This window comes from Chelmon rostratus, chromosome 14, assembly GCF_017976325.1.
Source record: "Chelmon rostratus isolate fCheRos1 chromosome 14, fCheRos1.pri, whole genome shotgun sequence".
NCBI classification, from domain to species: Eukaryota; Metazoa; Chordata; class Actinopteri; order Chaetodontiformes; family Chaetodontidae; genus Chelmon; species Chelmon rostratus.
Genome location: NC_055671.1, coordinates 3,024,212 through 3,039,393, shown reverse-complemented (window position 1 = coordinate 3,039,393; position 15,182 = coordinate 3,024,212). Strand labels below are relative to the sequence as shown.

At 43.0% G+C, this 15,182-nt stretch overlaps 2 protein-coding genes across 4 annotated transcripts in view; one reads left to right on the top strand and one right to left on the bottom strand.

The window, feature by feature from the left end:
* cblb (Cbl proto-oncogene B, E3 ubiquitin protein ligase) overlaps positions 1-7,526 on the top strand; it is a 67,418-nt gene extending 59,892 nt beyond the window's left edge. Inside the window, 6 exon segments of the mRNA XM_041952005.1 lie at positions 49-113; positions 536-649; positions 1,800-1,985; positions 2,198-2,314; positions 3,054-3,281; positions 3,284-7,526. Coding sequence (XP_041807939.1) covers positions 49-113; positions 536-649; positions 1,800-1,985; positions 2,198-2,314; positions 3,054-3,281; positions 3,284-3,309 — 736 coding nt within the window. The 3' untranslated portion in view covers positions 3,310-7,526.
* A 3,444-nt stretch (positions 7,527-10,970) lies between these two features.
* Positions 10,971-15,182, bottom strand: part of alcama (activated leukocyte cell adhesion molecule a) — a 64,656-nt gene continuing 60,444 nt past the window's right edge. The window contains exons 14-16 of one of the 3 annotated variants that reach the window (XM_041951934.1): positions 14,249-14,363; positions 13,751-13,869; positions 10,971-13,125 (exon numbers count right to left, since the gene is read on the bottom strand). In XM_041951934.1, coding sequence (XP_041807868.1) covers positions 13,785-13,869; positions 14,249-14,363 — 200 coding nt within the window. In that variant the 3' untranslated portion in view covers positions 10,971-13,125; positions 13,751-13,784. Of the gene's footprint in view, positions 13,132-13,750; positions 13,870-14,248; positions 14,364-15,182 lie in introns of all 3 variants that reach the window. The other 2 variants (XM_041951931.1, XM_041951933.1) reach the window with 2 other exon arrangements.

Sequence of the window (15,182 nt, the reverse complement as noted above, 5' to 3'; positions counted from 1 at the left end):
GTTTAATTAAGCTGCTGTGAACCAAAAAAGATTTCCTCTGTCATTCAGACACTTAGAGAACGGCTCTCCAGAGCCCTACATCGAGGAGAAGAAGCCCCGGCCCCCCGGCCCTGGTGAGATGATCTATGCATTACAAGCTGTACATATAGGAGCTTTATCCCTATGCAATGGCATCATAGCCATCGTCATCTGATGTGGTGAGTGTTGCAATGAGCAGGTGAATATGATGCCCAGAAATCATCTGCAGAAACTGAACACACCTGGACACCTCGTTTAATCCACTATTGGGTCTTAAAATGTTCTAGTACCGATTCTTAAAGTAAGAAAGAGGCTACAGTTAGACAGCCAGTCCGTGATAGCCATTAAGCAGTCTTGCAGGGCAGAGAGTTTACTGAGGTCGTCCGAAATGAAAGAAAAGTGTAGCTGGATAACAACAGAAGCAGTATCCCCTTTACAGATCCTTATTAATGACTGTGTTTGATACAAGTAAACGTATAATCCAGAGGGTATGTTGACCTCTGCTTCTGTTCCTCAGGTGGGCCCTCAGACTCGGTCAGAGGGTTGGTCTCAGGGGCGGCACACACTGCCGTCTGCCCCTTAAGCACCAAGAAGACACCCTCCGACTATGACATTCTGCTGCCCCCCCAAGGTACTCCACCCTAACCAGAGCACATTCCCACCTCACATCCCCTCACCCAGCCACAGCTCCCACCTCACGTCCCCTCACCCAGCCACAGCTCCCACCTCACGTCCCCTCACCCAGCCACAGCTCCCACCTCACGTCCCCTCACCCAGCCGCAGCTCCCACCTCAAGTCCCCTCACTCAGCCACAGCTCCCTGCCTGTCAGCCTCTCTGTTCTGTATCCTGGCTGTCTGAGCCCATCGTCTTTCAGCCACACACCTCTCTTGTCAGATGTGCTGTGTAATTGTGAAAAGTCGCTCTCATCTTCTAAAAACCTGGTTGTCTCCATGTGTCAAACTTGTGTTCTTGACGTCATCCAATGAATTTCAAGTGATTAGCTGAAGGAATTCTGCATGTTGTTTACTTCATTCACATATGATTTTATTTTGTGAAGTTCAGTATGCGACATTACAGGCAAACTTCCAAATCAACTAGTTGTTTTGGTTGTTCAAAAAATTCTGTTTTATAAACTCTTCATGTGTTTTGTCTGTAAAAACCTTCATTTGTAATGTAACTAAAGCTGTCAGATAAATGAAGTGGAGTTAAAAGTACAATATACAATATAGTATAAGCAAGTAAAGGGGCCCTCAGATAAACACAGTCCTTGAATGCACCTCTGGGGATGAATGCACACTGTGGTGCTGTAATGCTGTAGACAAATAGTAGAACCAGGCTTCACATGCAGTTGCCTGATTGTTTGGATCACTTGTTACATGCTTTTAACTGTATGTTTGATGGGAAAAGCACCACTTTAGGCTTTTGTTAACCCACATGCTGTAATTCAGCATCCTAACAGAGTTAGTATTTAAAACAATACCCCAACCTAATCCTTTGTCTTTGATCATTTTTGCCACAACACATTTGTAAGCCAGCCTTCTTGCACCTCCTGTCCCAGTCCTCCTCCACCTGTGAAGCCCCCTCTCAAAAATATCCTCTCTTGGTTTTTCTCTAAAGGGAGGCATGCCAGCTGCTCCTCAGCATGTAATCCTATTGCTGGGCCTGCATTTGGTTTAGACTTCATGGCAGCGTCAGCCACCTCCACATGGAATAAGTATAAACTGTGAGTCAGAGTACAGCAGAGAGTTCAGTCTTGTCTGTGGCTTCTGTTGTGTTTCAGCATTAGAGGACCCCTTCAACAGCCGCCCTCCATCCCAGCCTCCTCCTCCGCCGGCGCGACACAGCTTCACCGACCTCTCCTCCTCTTCACCGTCCCCATCCTGCAACTCCTCCATGTCCTCCTCCTCTGTCATCGCTCGACCACACAGGCCCTCCTCTGGACTGGACCACTTGCTGTTAACCCCTGGTTAGCTGATCAAAATCATTTCAACTCAAAACTGTAAAGTGAATCATATTAATGTAGAGCATCTCCTCCTGTTCTGCTAATCTAATGATTATTGATATGTTGTTGATTAAGTGTTTATTGTGTTCAAAAGTATCACACTGCACATCATTGACAGTTGACTGACAGGTAGCAGTGGGCTTTACCTGAATTTCTCTGTGTCATCTGTGGTCCAGACACAGTGTTTGACATGCTGAGCAGTGCTGCTCCACTGCCTCCAGCCAGACGACACACAGAAAATGTAAAAGGCTCCAGAGGCTGCCTGGAGTACGACCATTTACCAGCCAGTCAAGGTAGAGCGACATCTCCTTCTCAGCAAATGTCTATGTGAGGAAATGCACACATGTGGCCTGTTCGCTGTGTTTTAGACTTCAGTCTTCTCATGTATGCTGACAGGACATGTGACCAAAAAAGATCAAAACCCTGTTCTCTAGGAATTTAAGGTCTGGAAAAAGTATGAGCCTTTGAAATTGAAATCGTGCAGGATGCCTTGTTACTGTCAGAGAAAAAGCCCCGCCTGTTGAAAGATTAATGTATGCTCTCATGGGCTTGGAGAGTCTCATCAACATGAACAACATGAGTAGGAAGTCCTGGGCAGCTCTTGATGTCGATGATGACCGTAGGCCTCACTTTGTGCAGACATGCAACATCCGTCTGGAACGTTGAATTCCACATCAGCTTAATTTTGTTTGGGTTCAGTAGTTTTTATTTCCAACACTATACCCTGTTTCCCTTAATGCAGTCAGACAACATTTTAGCATCTCTGGCTTTCCACTTAGGAGCAGAACATCAAAGACATATGTGCAGTGAATACCTCAGCGTCTGCTTCCTAGCTGTGAAAGACAGTGATTACTTAATGATAAAGGTCCAAACTCTGAAGGTATTGGAAATATGTCAAAGCTTTGGTTCTGTGACAAGCAGTGTTGAGTTTACAAACCTCTCATTGACCACTAATGACACTCTCAAGTTTCAGCCTGTGTGCCACGGGCAGTTTTCCACTGACACAATTTCCCTCCCTCTCCTTTCTCCAAGTATCGGTGGACTGCTTGCAGGCCCCTGCTAGGCCACCCAAGCCACTGCCCAGGAAGATCCCTCCAGACGGTCAGCCGGGCAAACCCCACAGCCTGGAGGCAGAGAACGTGGACGGCAAGATAGCCAAGCTGATGGGGGAGGGCTACTCTTTCGAGGACGTGAAGCGGGCGCTCATGATCGCCCAGTACAAAGTAGACGTGGCCCGAAACATTCTGCAAGAGTTTTTGCCTTAGTGGCCCCGAGGCTGAACCTCTAGTGCTAGAGACAGTGAAAGGGGAGCACACAGCCGTGGGGAGCCGTGCCTCTGAATGGACTGACTAAAAAAGGGCTTCTTCAGTCTGCTTGGCCTCAGACCGTTGGACACAACAATGACGAACAGAAACCAGAAATATTTAAAGGGAGACTTGCCTTTTGTTGCAGAACTGAGATGACAACGCACAAAGTGGCTGAAACCAAACAATGACAGAACACAGAGAATCAAAAAAGGGAGGGAAGACTGTCTGTGAATGATTTTAACCTGTGAAAAAAAAAAAATAGCCAGGCTTGTTGTTGTTTACAGTGAGCTTTGCCGGTGCTGGCCTCTGGTTTTCAAATGCTCCTGTTTGTCTCTGGGCTTGGACTGTATGCCTGTTTTAAAGCCCTGATCCTGCTACTGCTGCTACTGTTCCTTTGAAATCATGCCACCCTCCAGACTTCAGCTTGAAGGGCCTTTCAGAAGACATTTCCAGCTCCGTTCAGCTTGTGTGCTCAGCCAGCTGTTGGGATAATTCCTTTTTACAGCCAGTGGAGGGAGCCAGACTCCACCGTTCCTCTTCTCAAACCCCTTCTCTCACTCTCTCTCTCTTCTCGTCTCCTGTTTCACCCACTTCCTCCCCTTTCTTCCTCTGTGTGTTGCCCATTAGAGAATATTCCACTGTTTGCCCAGAGTCTGGCTGACTTGCAGGTCTTAACAAGGTCTGGTGAGTTGGGAGCGGTTAGATGGAGCCAGAGGATGCCTTATTGATTCATTTGTTTCCCCCAGACCTGGAGAAAACTGTACGACAGCTCCAGAGGAGCACTCTTGTTAGACTTGGTATCTTATTTGGACAAGATGAGCGAAACAGGAAGAGAGTAGGAAGGTTAGTTTTACTCTTTGTTTCTGTTCCTAGACCAGAGGATTAATCAGCCGGGCCTTTTTTAATTACTGTCTTCATCTGTGGACAGCGAGCCTATGAATGTATTTGTTCTGCATCAGTGAGCTATACCTTTGTACACTTTGAGCTCCTCTCAGGCCCTGTTTGTCCCTTCAGTGATAAAGCAGTGGAAAATGTTTGTTCGTGGAAATGTTTTATTTTTTCACATCAAAAGCCAGAGACGATCGTGCCTGTATCTCAGCTCAAGCATTTACACGACGGGAGCGAGCCTTTTATGTAGATCAGCGAGCCAGACGTGCTCAGAGACAACGCGCCCTGCAGCCATCGCCCTGCAGCTGCCGTCTCCACATCATACGGTGGACGTCCACATTCCCCACATGTTTAAGGAATCTCTTTCAATCTGATTTGGAGTGAGGGTCACTTGATAGCTCTGCAGCGATCATGCATTTCACTGTTGTTGAGTATGTGAACACAGTAGGGATGAACAGAATACTGCACAGCATTCTAACTATAAGATGAGTCATATGCACCTTCACTGTGCAGCACAGGTGAAGTCAAACCTCCCTTACCTCACAATCTAGAATCAGCTGTATTTCTCCCTAATGACTGCAACATGTCTCACCTATGCATACATTGATTTTTTTTCAAATGTAACACAGTCTAGTGTTTATTGACCTGTTTTACTTTTTACAATAGTTTGCAAGATGTTGGCAGATTTGCACCAGACTTGTAGGGGTGTGGTTTGCCGTGAGACAGGGGTTATGTTTACATGGGTGGTAAATTCAGGCTATTACTCTCATACGGATTAAAGGATAATTCCAGTAACTTTATTGCTTTGGCCATCATTACCATTGCTTATTGTACTCATCAAAGTAATTGTTGAGATCTGGAAGAGGGATTGAGGTGACCTCTGACAGGATGAGGAACACGAGCAATCAGATGATCAGACAGGGTGTCAGCAAACCCACAGAATATCCAGATTAACTAAAACACTTTATTAGGAGGATGATTTTTTTTGTTTTCTCTTACACATCAGTTTGTCTTACCTGGGGGTTTGCTTAGAACGCCCATATTTTTTGTCCCATCTGACTTTTTTTTTTGTGACAATTTGGAGCAAAAGATTATTCTTACTGACAGAAATGAGGGCCAAACCTACGGAAATAATAATCCATCCATCCATTATCTATACACCGCTGAATCCTTTGCAGGGTCACGGGGGGGCTGGAGCCTATCCCAGCCGTCTCTCAGGCGAAGGCAGGGGACACCCTGGGCAGGTCGCCAGCCTACCACAGGGCTACACATATAGACATACAGACAAACAGTCACGCACACCGCTCATTCACACCTACGGACAATTTAGAGTTGGAAATAATAATAATAATTAAAAAAATTTAATTATCCTTTAAAGTCTGGCATCAAATTGAAACCTGTAGAATTTGGAATTTGATTACTTTAATGAACTCATGAGTCCCTTAGTAGTATTTGTCACTAAAACTAGCTCCTCCATAACCAGGTACAGCTAGAGTATATAAACAAAGTCGTGTTTGTGCATCAGAATTTCTTTTCTGGGAAACACTGGGCTAACAGAGACAGACAGCGTGCTTGCTGGAGTATAGATAGATCAGTAGAGTGGATCTTTTATTCCTGACACTACATTGTGATGTGTCAATATAATGTGGTTCTAACTATGTCATCCTGTATCATCTCTTTAGACCGAGGTTCCTCCTTTGTGCTGTGAGTTAGCTCAACATGCAGCAGGGGACAGGCTGAATAGACACACAGAGAGAAACGCATAGCATTGACCCATTTTCACCTCCGCATACTCATTTTCCCTGCAGCCACCATTAGGCTATCAAAATTAATTTCAGGTAATGTATTGTAGTCTCCTCTGTGATTAAGGGTTCCTTGCAGAGCAGATAAGTCAGGGTTTGGGGTTGAACAGTCTGGTGACAGAAATGCAAATGAAAAGGTTCAGTTGGAACATCTTGATAATACAGCAGGAGGATATGATAATCCCAGTCCTAATAAAACAGCTCACTGACTTGCTTGTTGTTGCTGTTGTTGTATTCATAATGTGAGAAGGTGAAACCAAACGTGAAAGAGAGTACCTTCTTTCCTTGAGGGGTGTTTTTGTGCATTGGAATAAGAAGGAATAACGGGTATAAGAATAACAGGTCTCATGATTGATCAACATCTCATGATTTAGATCTTATGAGGTTATCTTAACCCTGATTTGACATTTATATACCTCTAGGCAAAACCAGGTTACCATAGCGACCTGGTTAACAAACAGTCGCTGTGTGCATGTAAACATAATGAATGGGCTCCTCCGTGTTGCATGGTCAACCACAGGAATGAAATGATGCTGTGTGATGAAGACAAAGCACCCATCAGTGAATGTGCTCTTAAAGTCTACAATCTGGGAGCACAAAACATGTTTTGTTTTGTTTTATTTCTAATTTTAGTCACCTGGTCAGTGTAACAGATAACAGATATGGAATGAACCATTTCACAGAGCAGATGCATCCACCCCACCGTCATCCCTTTCTTCTTTGAGCAGCACTTTAAAGGGCAACACCACTGTGGTTTACAGTGTACATATGTTAATACAGGGGCCTGAAACAGCCCATAGAGATAGTGATAATGAACGATACTGTGTGCAAGGAGAAGTCTGAGAACCAATTTTCTAATCTGCGTTATCATCCACAGCGCAGCACACCCGTAAAAGTATGTCAGTTAAAACATATAACCATTCCCCTGACAGCGGGAGAGTCTGCACTCGCCAAGTTCATTTACATTTCAACATTCAAATGATGTTTAAATTGTGACAGTGCTGTTGATATTGAACAAGGAAATGTTGTCTGGTCCTCAGAGGGAAATGTGCAGGACCGCTCTCCTTTTCCCACTCACAGATTAGAGCATAGTTAATGTTGCATATTAGACAATGAGCTAACACTCATCTGGTTTATTTCCAGTCCACAGAGCCGCCACACATCAAAGAAGAAGGAAATTCAGATGTGAAATTCGGTGGGATTCACCTTCAACTTGAGGCTTAATTTTTTGCACTGTTCTGATTTCACTCTTATTTGCTCAAACTTGAAAGACTCTGAGCAAGAATTGTCCTTTCCATTGGACTCCCTCCTGAGGGGGGTAAGTGGCCTTAGGTTGCAAAGGGCAGTTTTTACTTCCTAATTCCATTTTCGTATTAATGTGCTCTGGTGGCAAAATAAGTGTTGATAGTATGTAAAGCATAGAGTAATGTGCTATTAATTTATACATTATTAATGCTTTTTTCTTGATATGTTATTTTCATTGATAAGTAAATAAAAAGTCACGCTTCCTCTGTTTTATTTATATATTTTGTTTGTGTGTGTGTGTGTGTGTGTGTGTGTGTGTGTGTTGTCTCTATGACACTGTGGGACAGCTGCTTCCTGACAGTTCGCCCCAGTATTAAATAAACACACTACTTTGAGCCAGAGGCTTCGAGTGAGTCAGAAGAGGTTTGGTCTGTTCCAGTAATGCAACAAAAATTTTAGCGTGTCACCCACAATTATGACTTCAGGGAGCATCACTCTGCCTGCGAGCGATGGAGGCAGATCAGGAGAAAGCACTCTGACAACTAATGGAAGCTACTTGAGATTCAAAGGAATACTGAATTTAACTGACAGTTATAAAAAGTGAGAGACTGTCCCACCGGTGAACTCACTGAGTGATCGAGAACCAGCACAGACACCAGAAACACCTGTGGTGCTCTGTGAGCCCGGGTTAGGACTAACTGGACTGATCGTAAGGACGAGTAGTTTTTATTACCAAAAACAAAAATGTTAGTGTGTCTGTAAGTTGTGTGATGACATTAACGGAGAAGTTTGGTGATTTTCTATATTATTGTCAACAAATCTCGTGTGTGTGTGTGTCTCCATGGCCTGATATGTCTTCTTCTTCTGTGACACAGAGCTCCATTTTTTTTTCAAAAAACTATTAAAAACACATCATTGGTCCACGCTGTCACACTGTGCGACATGTCTCTGCATTTCCATGAACACACACACACTAGTTTATGTAAGGGATAATGGGTGTCCATTATCAGGAATTAATGGACAACAGGGAGGCCAGAACCATTCGACACGCAGCACGAAGCCCATTAATTCTTGATTATGGACACCTCGCAGGGGCCTTATCCCGCTTATACTGTGGTCACTTGCCAAAGCAAAAACTTTTAGTTCATACGTTTATATTTTTTTGTGTTTTGCAATCAAAATCCAAAGTTTTTCAAGACTCAGTTTCCATGGTAACACCTGAGGATGTCACTAATACCTGGAACAATCATAGCCATCCCATAGGGTTCTGATGCAATGGAACATTGGTTCACTACCCCAGTAAATAGGATGAATCTTACTGCTCCTCACTGTGTACGGCTGACAAACAGTAAACATATTATATATGTTTATATGTGTAAATATAGTATATATTTAACAACCAGACCAACTAGCTGTCCAGCCATGTCACTGTGCCCAAATCACCAGCAATGAGGGGGCCATGTCCACCACTGGCCGCAGCCTGAAGTAGCGAGGTGAAGCAAATTGGATGTTAGATGTCAGTAAGCTCATGGCTGGTGTTCAGAGAATGAGGCACTGAGGGCCTGCACTCAGTGTTAGGTCCGTCCGGTGGAGGCTGGTCTCTTAAGTGCTTTTCCAGTAACGTTGGCTTTAAACCCTGTAATTCTGGTCTTGAATGTGGTGTCAATCATGACATTGAATTTGGCTAAATGACGGTTAATACTGGCCCTCAGACTCCTGTGGCTGCCAGTGCTTCAGGCTACTCCCCCCCCTGCCTGGTAGGACTGGACAGTGGCATATAACTCCCCCAGGGAAGCTTTGATTGCATCCCTGTTGCTATGGTTACTCATTTTAGATACAGACTGCATTAATTTAGAAAGGTGAACAGACAGTATAATTTGACTCTATTACACTTACACCGGCCTGCTGCCCCAAATGCTCACTAGAGCACCAAGTGTGGATCATCGACCATTTCTTTCTGACAGATAAAAACAAGAGCGATCAGCTGTGATCGGAAACCACTCAACCTTTTTTAAAAATAAAACTGTATATTCGAGAGTTGTTTCTAAAGATTTACATCTTCAGTGGGAACCAATGGGCTTTAAGCTGAGAGCAGCAGACAGGATAGGGAAGTCAGAAAGGACTGAGAGACAGGCGAATATGTTACTGGTTTGGGTCTTCTCATGATTTGTTGACAATCACAAAAATATAGAACATAATCCACCTAAGACCACATTCATCAACCTCCTCATGTTTCCATGTATGACTAGCCCCTTCCTGCTACATTATACATTGTACTGTGGAGCACGGCACTGACAGCGGTTTAACACACTTTATTTGTTGGTATACTACAAACTCAAGACGTCATTTGAATCATTATTTAGTAAGAATATCAGGTTCAGCCATTGTTTAGCCACAAAACTACTATTATACTATTAAGATACTTAATAGTGCACCTTTGGTGGCTTAGGTGGGTTCAGGCTGTATATCTATGTTTGGAGGGAAATGGATGCTGATTCAAAAAACAAGCAAACAAAAACACCTCTGAACACCTCCAATATGGTGCTCAGTGAGCTGAATTTCCTGGAAACATTATGTCTTAAGGTATTCCCTGGTTCTCTTAACAGCAGCTCACATACCCCAACTGCTAAAATGAATTCGATCCCAGTGCACAAACATAGTCTAGCCTGTTTTGTTTGCTCAAGGCATCAGATGTAGGATTTGTTCTACAGCACACTGATTAGCTGCAAATGCTTTGGACACTATGTTGGGTTTGAAATGCCAAAACCAAAAGCTGGAGGCAGAGCTTTTTTTCCCCTCAGAGAACCAACCTGAATCATCCAGGGAATATTTTCAGTGATCAAAATACAGTACGGTATGTGCTTCCTGGGGGTGCTGGGTTTCTGCATCAATATTTCCACAGTGTCTTACAATTACATACATGTGATGCAGCAGCTTCAGCACAAGAATCCCTGAATAACACAAACCGTGGATTAAAGTGGCATCGAGGAGTCAAGAAAAAACAAGTCTAGTTGTCCTCCTACCCATCACATCTCCCATGGTTGCAGTTGGCATAAAGCCAGGTTGTCATCACACATAGATGTAAACCCACTAATTAGCACAGAGATCCAACACAAGAGGTTATATCACAATGCAAAACACTGGAGTGAAGTCAAAGCTGCATCATTTCTTTATCTTCGTGTTTGGTTTTAAGTTGTTCTCTGGTTTGGGGATGACAACATAAATGGGAATGACTCTGTTGTGAGAAAAAGATTTTCCTGTCATCAGTAGTCCTGGCTCGGGCACACTGAATTACTTGGAGGCTAACTTATTCAAATGCAGCCAAGCCAGAGCCACTGTCGTCTCTCTGCCGGAACAGAGGCCAAAAACTGGGCCAAAACCGTCTCACCGAGGCAGTCCTGCTGCATGTCTGCAGTGGGTGCATGTTATCGTGAGAAATGAAAGTGTGTGGCATGCTCTGTGGTAATCTAAGTTTTTGCAACAGAGAGTGTCAGTATGGCGGCCTGTTTCCTGTGGAGGCACACTGCCCTGTCAAAGACATGCTTTACAGGAGAGCACAACGACTCACTGCCTCCTTCTTTACAGACTTAATTACAAAGGACCACTGAAAACTACATGCCAGTGTGTGTCTGTACATATGAATATGGTGTGGAATATGTTGGGACTACGTTAAAAAAAGCCACATACACTGCACATAACACTTTTTTTTCAAAATGTACACTTTATTGTCAACAACAGTACAAAAACAAAAATCTGTATTTACAACACTACTATGGCCTTCTCATCTCGCCCTCTTTGGTTTCACTGCTGACCTGATTATTTGAAAAGGAACAAAAGGCATGAGGAAACAATGAACTAGGTGCTTCAGAATGCTGACCTACTGCTTCCAAGTCATGTAGCTTCAAAGCCATTTCCACATCTTTAATTATCACAAGGAGGTGTTTGCCAGATGAAGACTCAAATTTATTATAAATCTGACCATTGGCAATAGTCATAATCCACTGGTATTCTCCGAAATATTAACAGATGTTTGGCTGAGGTGAAACACTGGTGTTTGGTTTTGGTTATTTATCAGAACGACATGAGTCATAAATACATTAATGTATTCAGGAAGTTTGCATGTTGTGAACTGAACCACTGTGTACTACGTAAACTATTTACTGATCTATAAATGTTAACAAGGCTTATGATTTCTCTCCATCCCCAACTCTGCATGTTTAAGTATCCTTGGGCAAGATACTGAACCCAAATTGGTGTGTGTGTGTGTGTGTGAATTTGGTGAATGTGTCATGTGGTGTAAAGCACTTCGAGTTGTCGGTAGACTAGAAAAGTGCTATATGAATGCAGTCCATTTACCATTTCTCTTTGGTAGGTCACTGGGGTGGTGCATTACGAGATGAACCAGAGCAAAATGATGTAAATCCAGAAAGCCACCATTGTATGCACCTCATCTAATCTGCCAGTCTCATCCGCTGTCTTCAGTTTGCGTTATCCTTCACACCACTTAGCTAAAAATAACGATAACAATAATAATACAGCAGAGAATCAGATACTGTATGGCCTTATTCACTGTCATGTAACTCTCCTACCATACAGTACCTTTTCAAAACTTGATGCCTTCCACGCAGGCTTAAAAAAGATTTATCTTGCATGGTACAGCATCGCCATCCACGTAGGTTGCACACAGAATATAAATACATCAAAAACACAAAAAACAGATTTCAGACCTGGCATCAGCAAAGCTCTTCCAAAATGAAAACAGCAAATATTAAATCTACTCCAAAGCCATGGCCCTAACCGTGAGAGGATGGAGCTGTGGAGCAGACGTGAGGACGACAATGTAGTGTATTAAAGTAAAGTACAGGTGAACAAACTCATCTCAGCGTGAACTAGCTGTTGTGTCAGAACACAATTTTGCATTGGTCCGACCACGTCTTGCCTTTTCACTTCTTTTTGCCTTCTCAGCTAAAATTATTTGCAACATAAAGGAATTAAAAAGTCCCTCTTGAGACTAACAAAAAGTCATTTACAAAAACAACAAATTAGTGGTTGACTGTGTCATAATTCTCCATTTTCTGATGTCCAATTTACACAAACGCAATTTAAAACACAGTAAGTCTGTTTTTTGGGGTCACAATTAATACAACTGCATGTATAGAAACCATTCGCAGTACATCCACTTTCTTACTTAACATTATGACATATTATTACAGTTAGTACTCTACCGTCGTGGGCATCAACTACATACTCAGACAATCCATTTGCCAGTGTTTAAAAACCAGAGAACATAAATCAGGAGGTTAAGGTATGCTGAGGTTATCTTCTGAAAAGTTTGAGGACAGTTTCAGTGGCGTTATACAGCAGTGAAGTGTCTATTTCTTCGAGCACAGCCAAACAAAGGCTTTTCCACACACAGCGCACAAAAAAGTAAAAATCAAAACAAGCGTTGGCATGCTCAGCCAGGCCACACGCATAATCATGATTCGTTATACAGGCCTTAAAAAGTGTACACGGAATTTACATTCTTTGAAGAAATTCGAGAACAAACAAAACAACAACAAAAATCCTAAAGGAAAAAACTAAGCGGCAACAAAAAAAAAAAAAAAAACCCACCACACAGCCTCACGGAATCGCTCGAACAAAACATAACAGGGAGCATTCACCAGGAACACAAAAAACCAAAATGACACAGTAACACGAGGCAGCCTCAGTGCAGACTTCAAACAGTGAGGTGGGACAGCAGGCTGTTGGCTGGACTTGGTGGAAAATTACTGTGAGTGTTGCTGCTTATGTGGAGCCTGATGGAGCGCGTCAGCAGCCCACTGGGAGTCTGTATTTTTAATGATGCAAGGCTGCTTTCAACTGCTTCTTCCCCACAAAGACACACAGAGAAATACAGGCATTAACAATCATTTCGATAATGGAAGATTTTTACGTATGATGCCCAGAAAAATAGCCATTTACAAACAGAAATTCACATTTATGGAGGATAATTCCAGTTTATTACAACCCAGATTTGACTTGCTTTCTGTATGTTCATGATCTTTCATTTTGTCCTTTACTGAACTCAATCATTGATACCTTCCTGATATTTAAAAGATGCATTTAACGTTTTTAAACAGTCAGATGTTATATCATTTATATAATTCACCTTTCTTTTCTCTTTAAGTTTAACTGTTTTTTAACTTGCCTGATCATCTGACCATACATACGTCTGACTTCTTTTAATCAATATGAGATCTCAGCAGTTCATTTCCACATGAGGTGTTTGCCAGATGACGACTCATTTGTGGGTTGATATAGGATATAGGAATGATACAAAAAGTTACAAAACTACGATACAAGTTGTGATAAACTGGAATTATACTTCACTCTCATATTGACATTCAAATGACACTATTGAAAACCTGCATTTTGTGACTTGATTAGCCTGACTCTGGCTGTGTTTGTAAGTGCTGTGTGTATATGTAGAAGCAGCGATTCTTACCTCTTTCATCCCATGTAGTACAGCCTGAGCGCCTTTAAACTGTGTGATTGTTCTCCTCTAGCTTCTTGCTCTCCTCAGATGTTCCCACCTCCTTCTCACCGGTTTTCCAGCTTCCTTGTCTGTTGAATCCAGAATTGCAAAAGCGTGATGCACCTCTGCCACAATAACCTCCTCACCCCGCTGCAGACGGCAGTCGGCCACATCACAGCAGGCTGCATCTCATCTTTTCGATATGCACACACCACATTTCTCCTTTCTCCTCTGAACTCACACCTGCCTCTGCTTGGTCTCCCTCTGCTACACGCTCTGAAAGCTTCCCACCCTGCATCCTCAGCTGCTTATCACTTCCTTGATATATATGCTCATTTTAGGCCAGACCAAATCCAAATTCACTCCCAGGTTTCTCCTAGAAATGCAGTCAGCTAACAAGACTAGTCTTACCACGACTTAAACAGGGACTTTTAAATATAAAATTTAAAAGTGTGTGTGTTTCTTTACCTCGAATTCTTCATGTAGAGCCAGTAGATGAGTCCCACCACGGCAGCAGCTATGAGGAGGCCCGCCACCACACCCACTATGAGCTTCGCCTGGTCCTCTGAGTCCTCCTGAGAGCCTGAAAACAGAGAGTGGTTCTCTCATCAGCTGTAGGACTAACACACACTAACTCACACGAAAGCTTTCCAACGCAGCACATAAAGGAAACCACTGAAATCCTAACATGTGTCCTCAGCATGATGCTCCATGCTGCCATTTTTAGCTCGGGCTACGCTGCAGAGGGCCAAAGTTCCACCACCTCTTCAAACTCACCTCTCATGCACAAATTTATGCTCAAACAATAAAGTTTTATCGGCAGAGACTTTAGCACACAACACTTTATTGCCTTGTCCCGTGTTTATAGTTCAGCAGCATGTTCTCGCTGTTACTGTAGCGACATGAAAGCACTCTGTGTTGAGTTTTGTTTATATTCTGGGAAACATCATCAGATGAAATGTTGGATATTCTGGAGCAGAAGATGCTGGCTGGTGCGCTCCTTAATAGAACAGGAGAGATGTATCGGTGTGACAGGGAGACGAGAAAATGCAGCAACTGTTTTGACATTCTGCTCCATCACATTTATATTATTCGGTCTGACTCACTATCAGTCTCCATTCTCTCACCCGGTTAATCACAGCTGTGCTGAATGATGCTGTCTGTGGCTTTACAAAGGGTAGGAGGTGTGTGGAATCCGTCAGTGGCGTGCATTATTTGAAGGCCGACACTATTCACTACGGTATAATAAGGCTACAATGACTTGCTTTGTTGACAGGAATTGAAAATGGCAGGTGATGGGAGACTGTGTGTGGCTACAAATCACTGTTGGAAACTTGATTACTCATCTTTAACTGAAACACATTTTTAAAATCAACCTTATCTATGAGCTACAGTGAGTCAC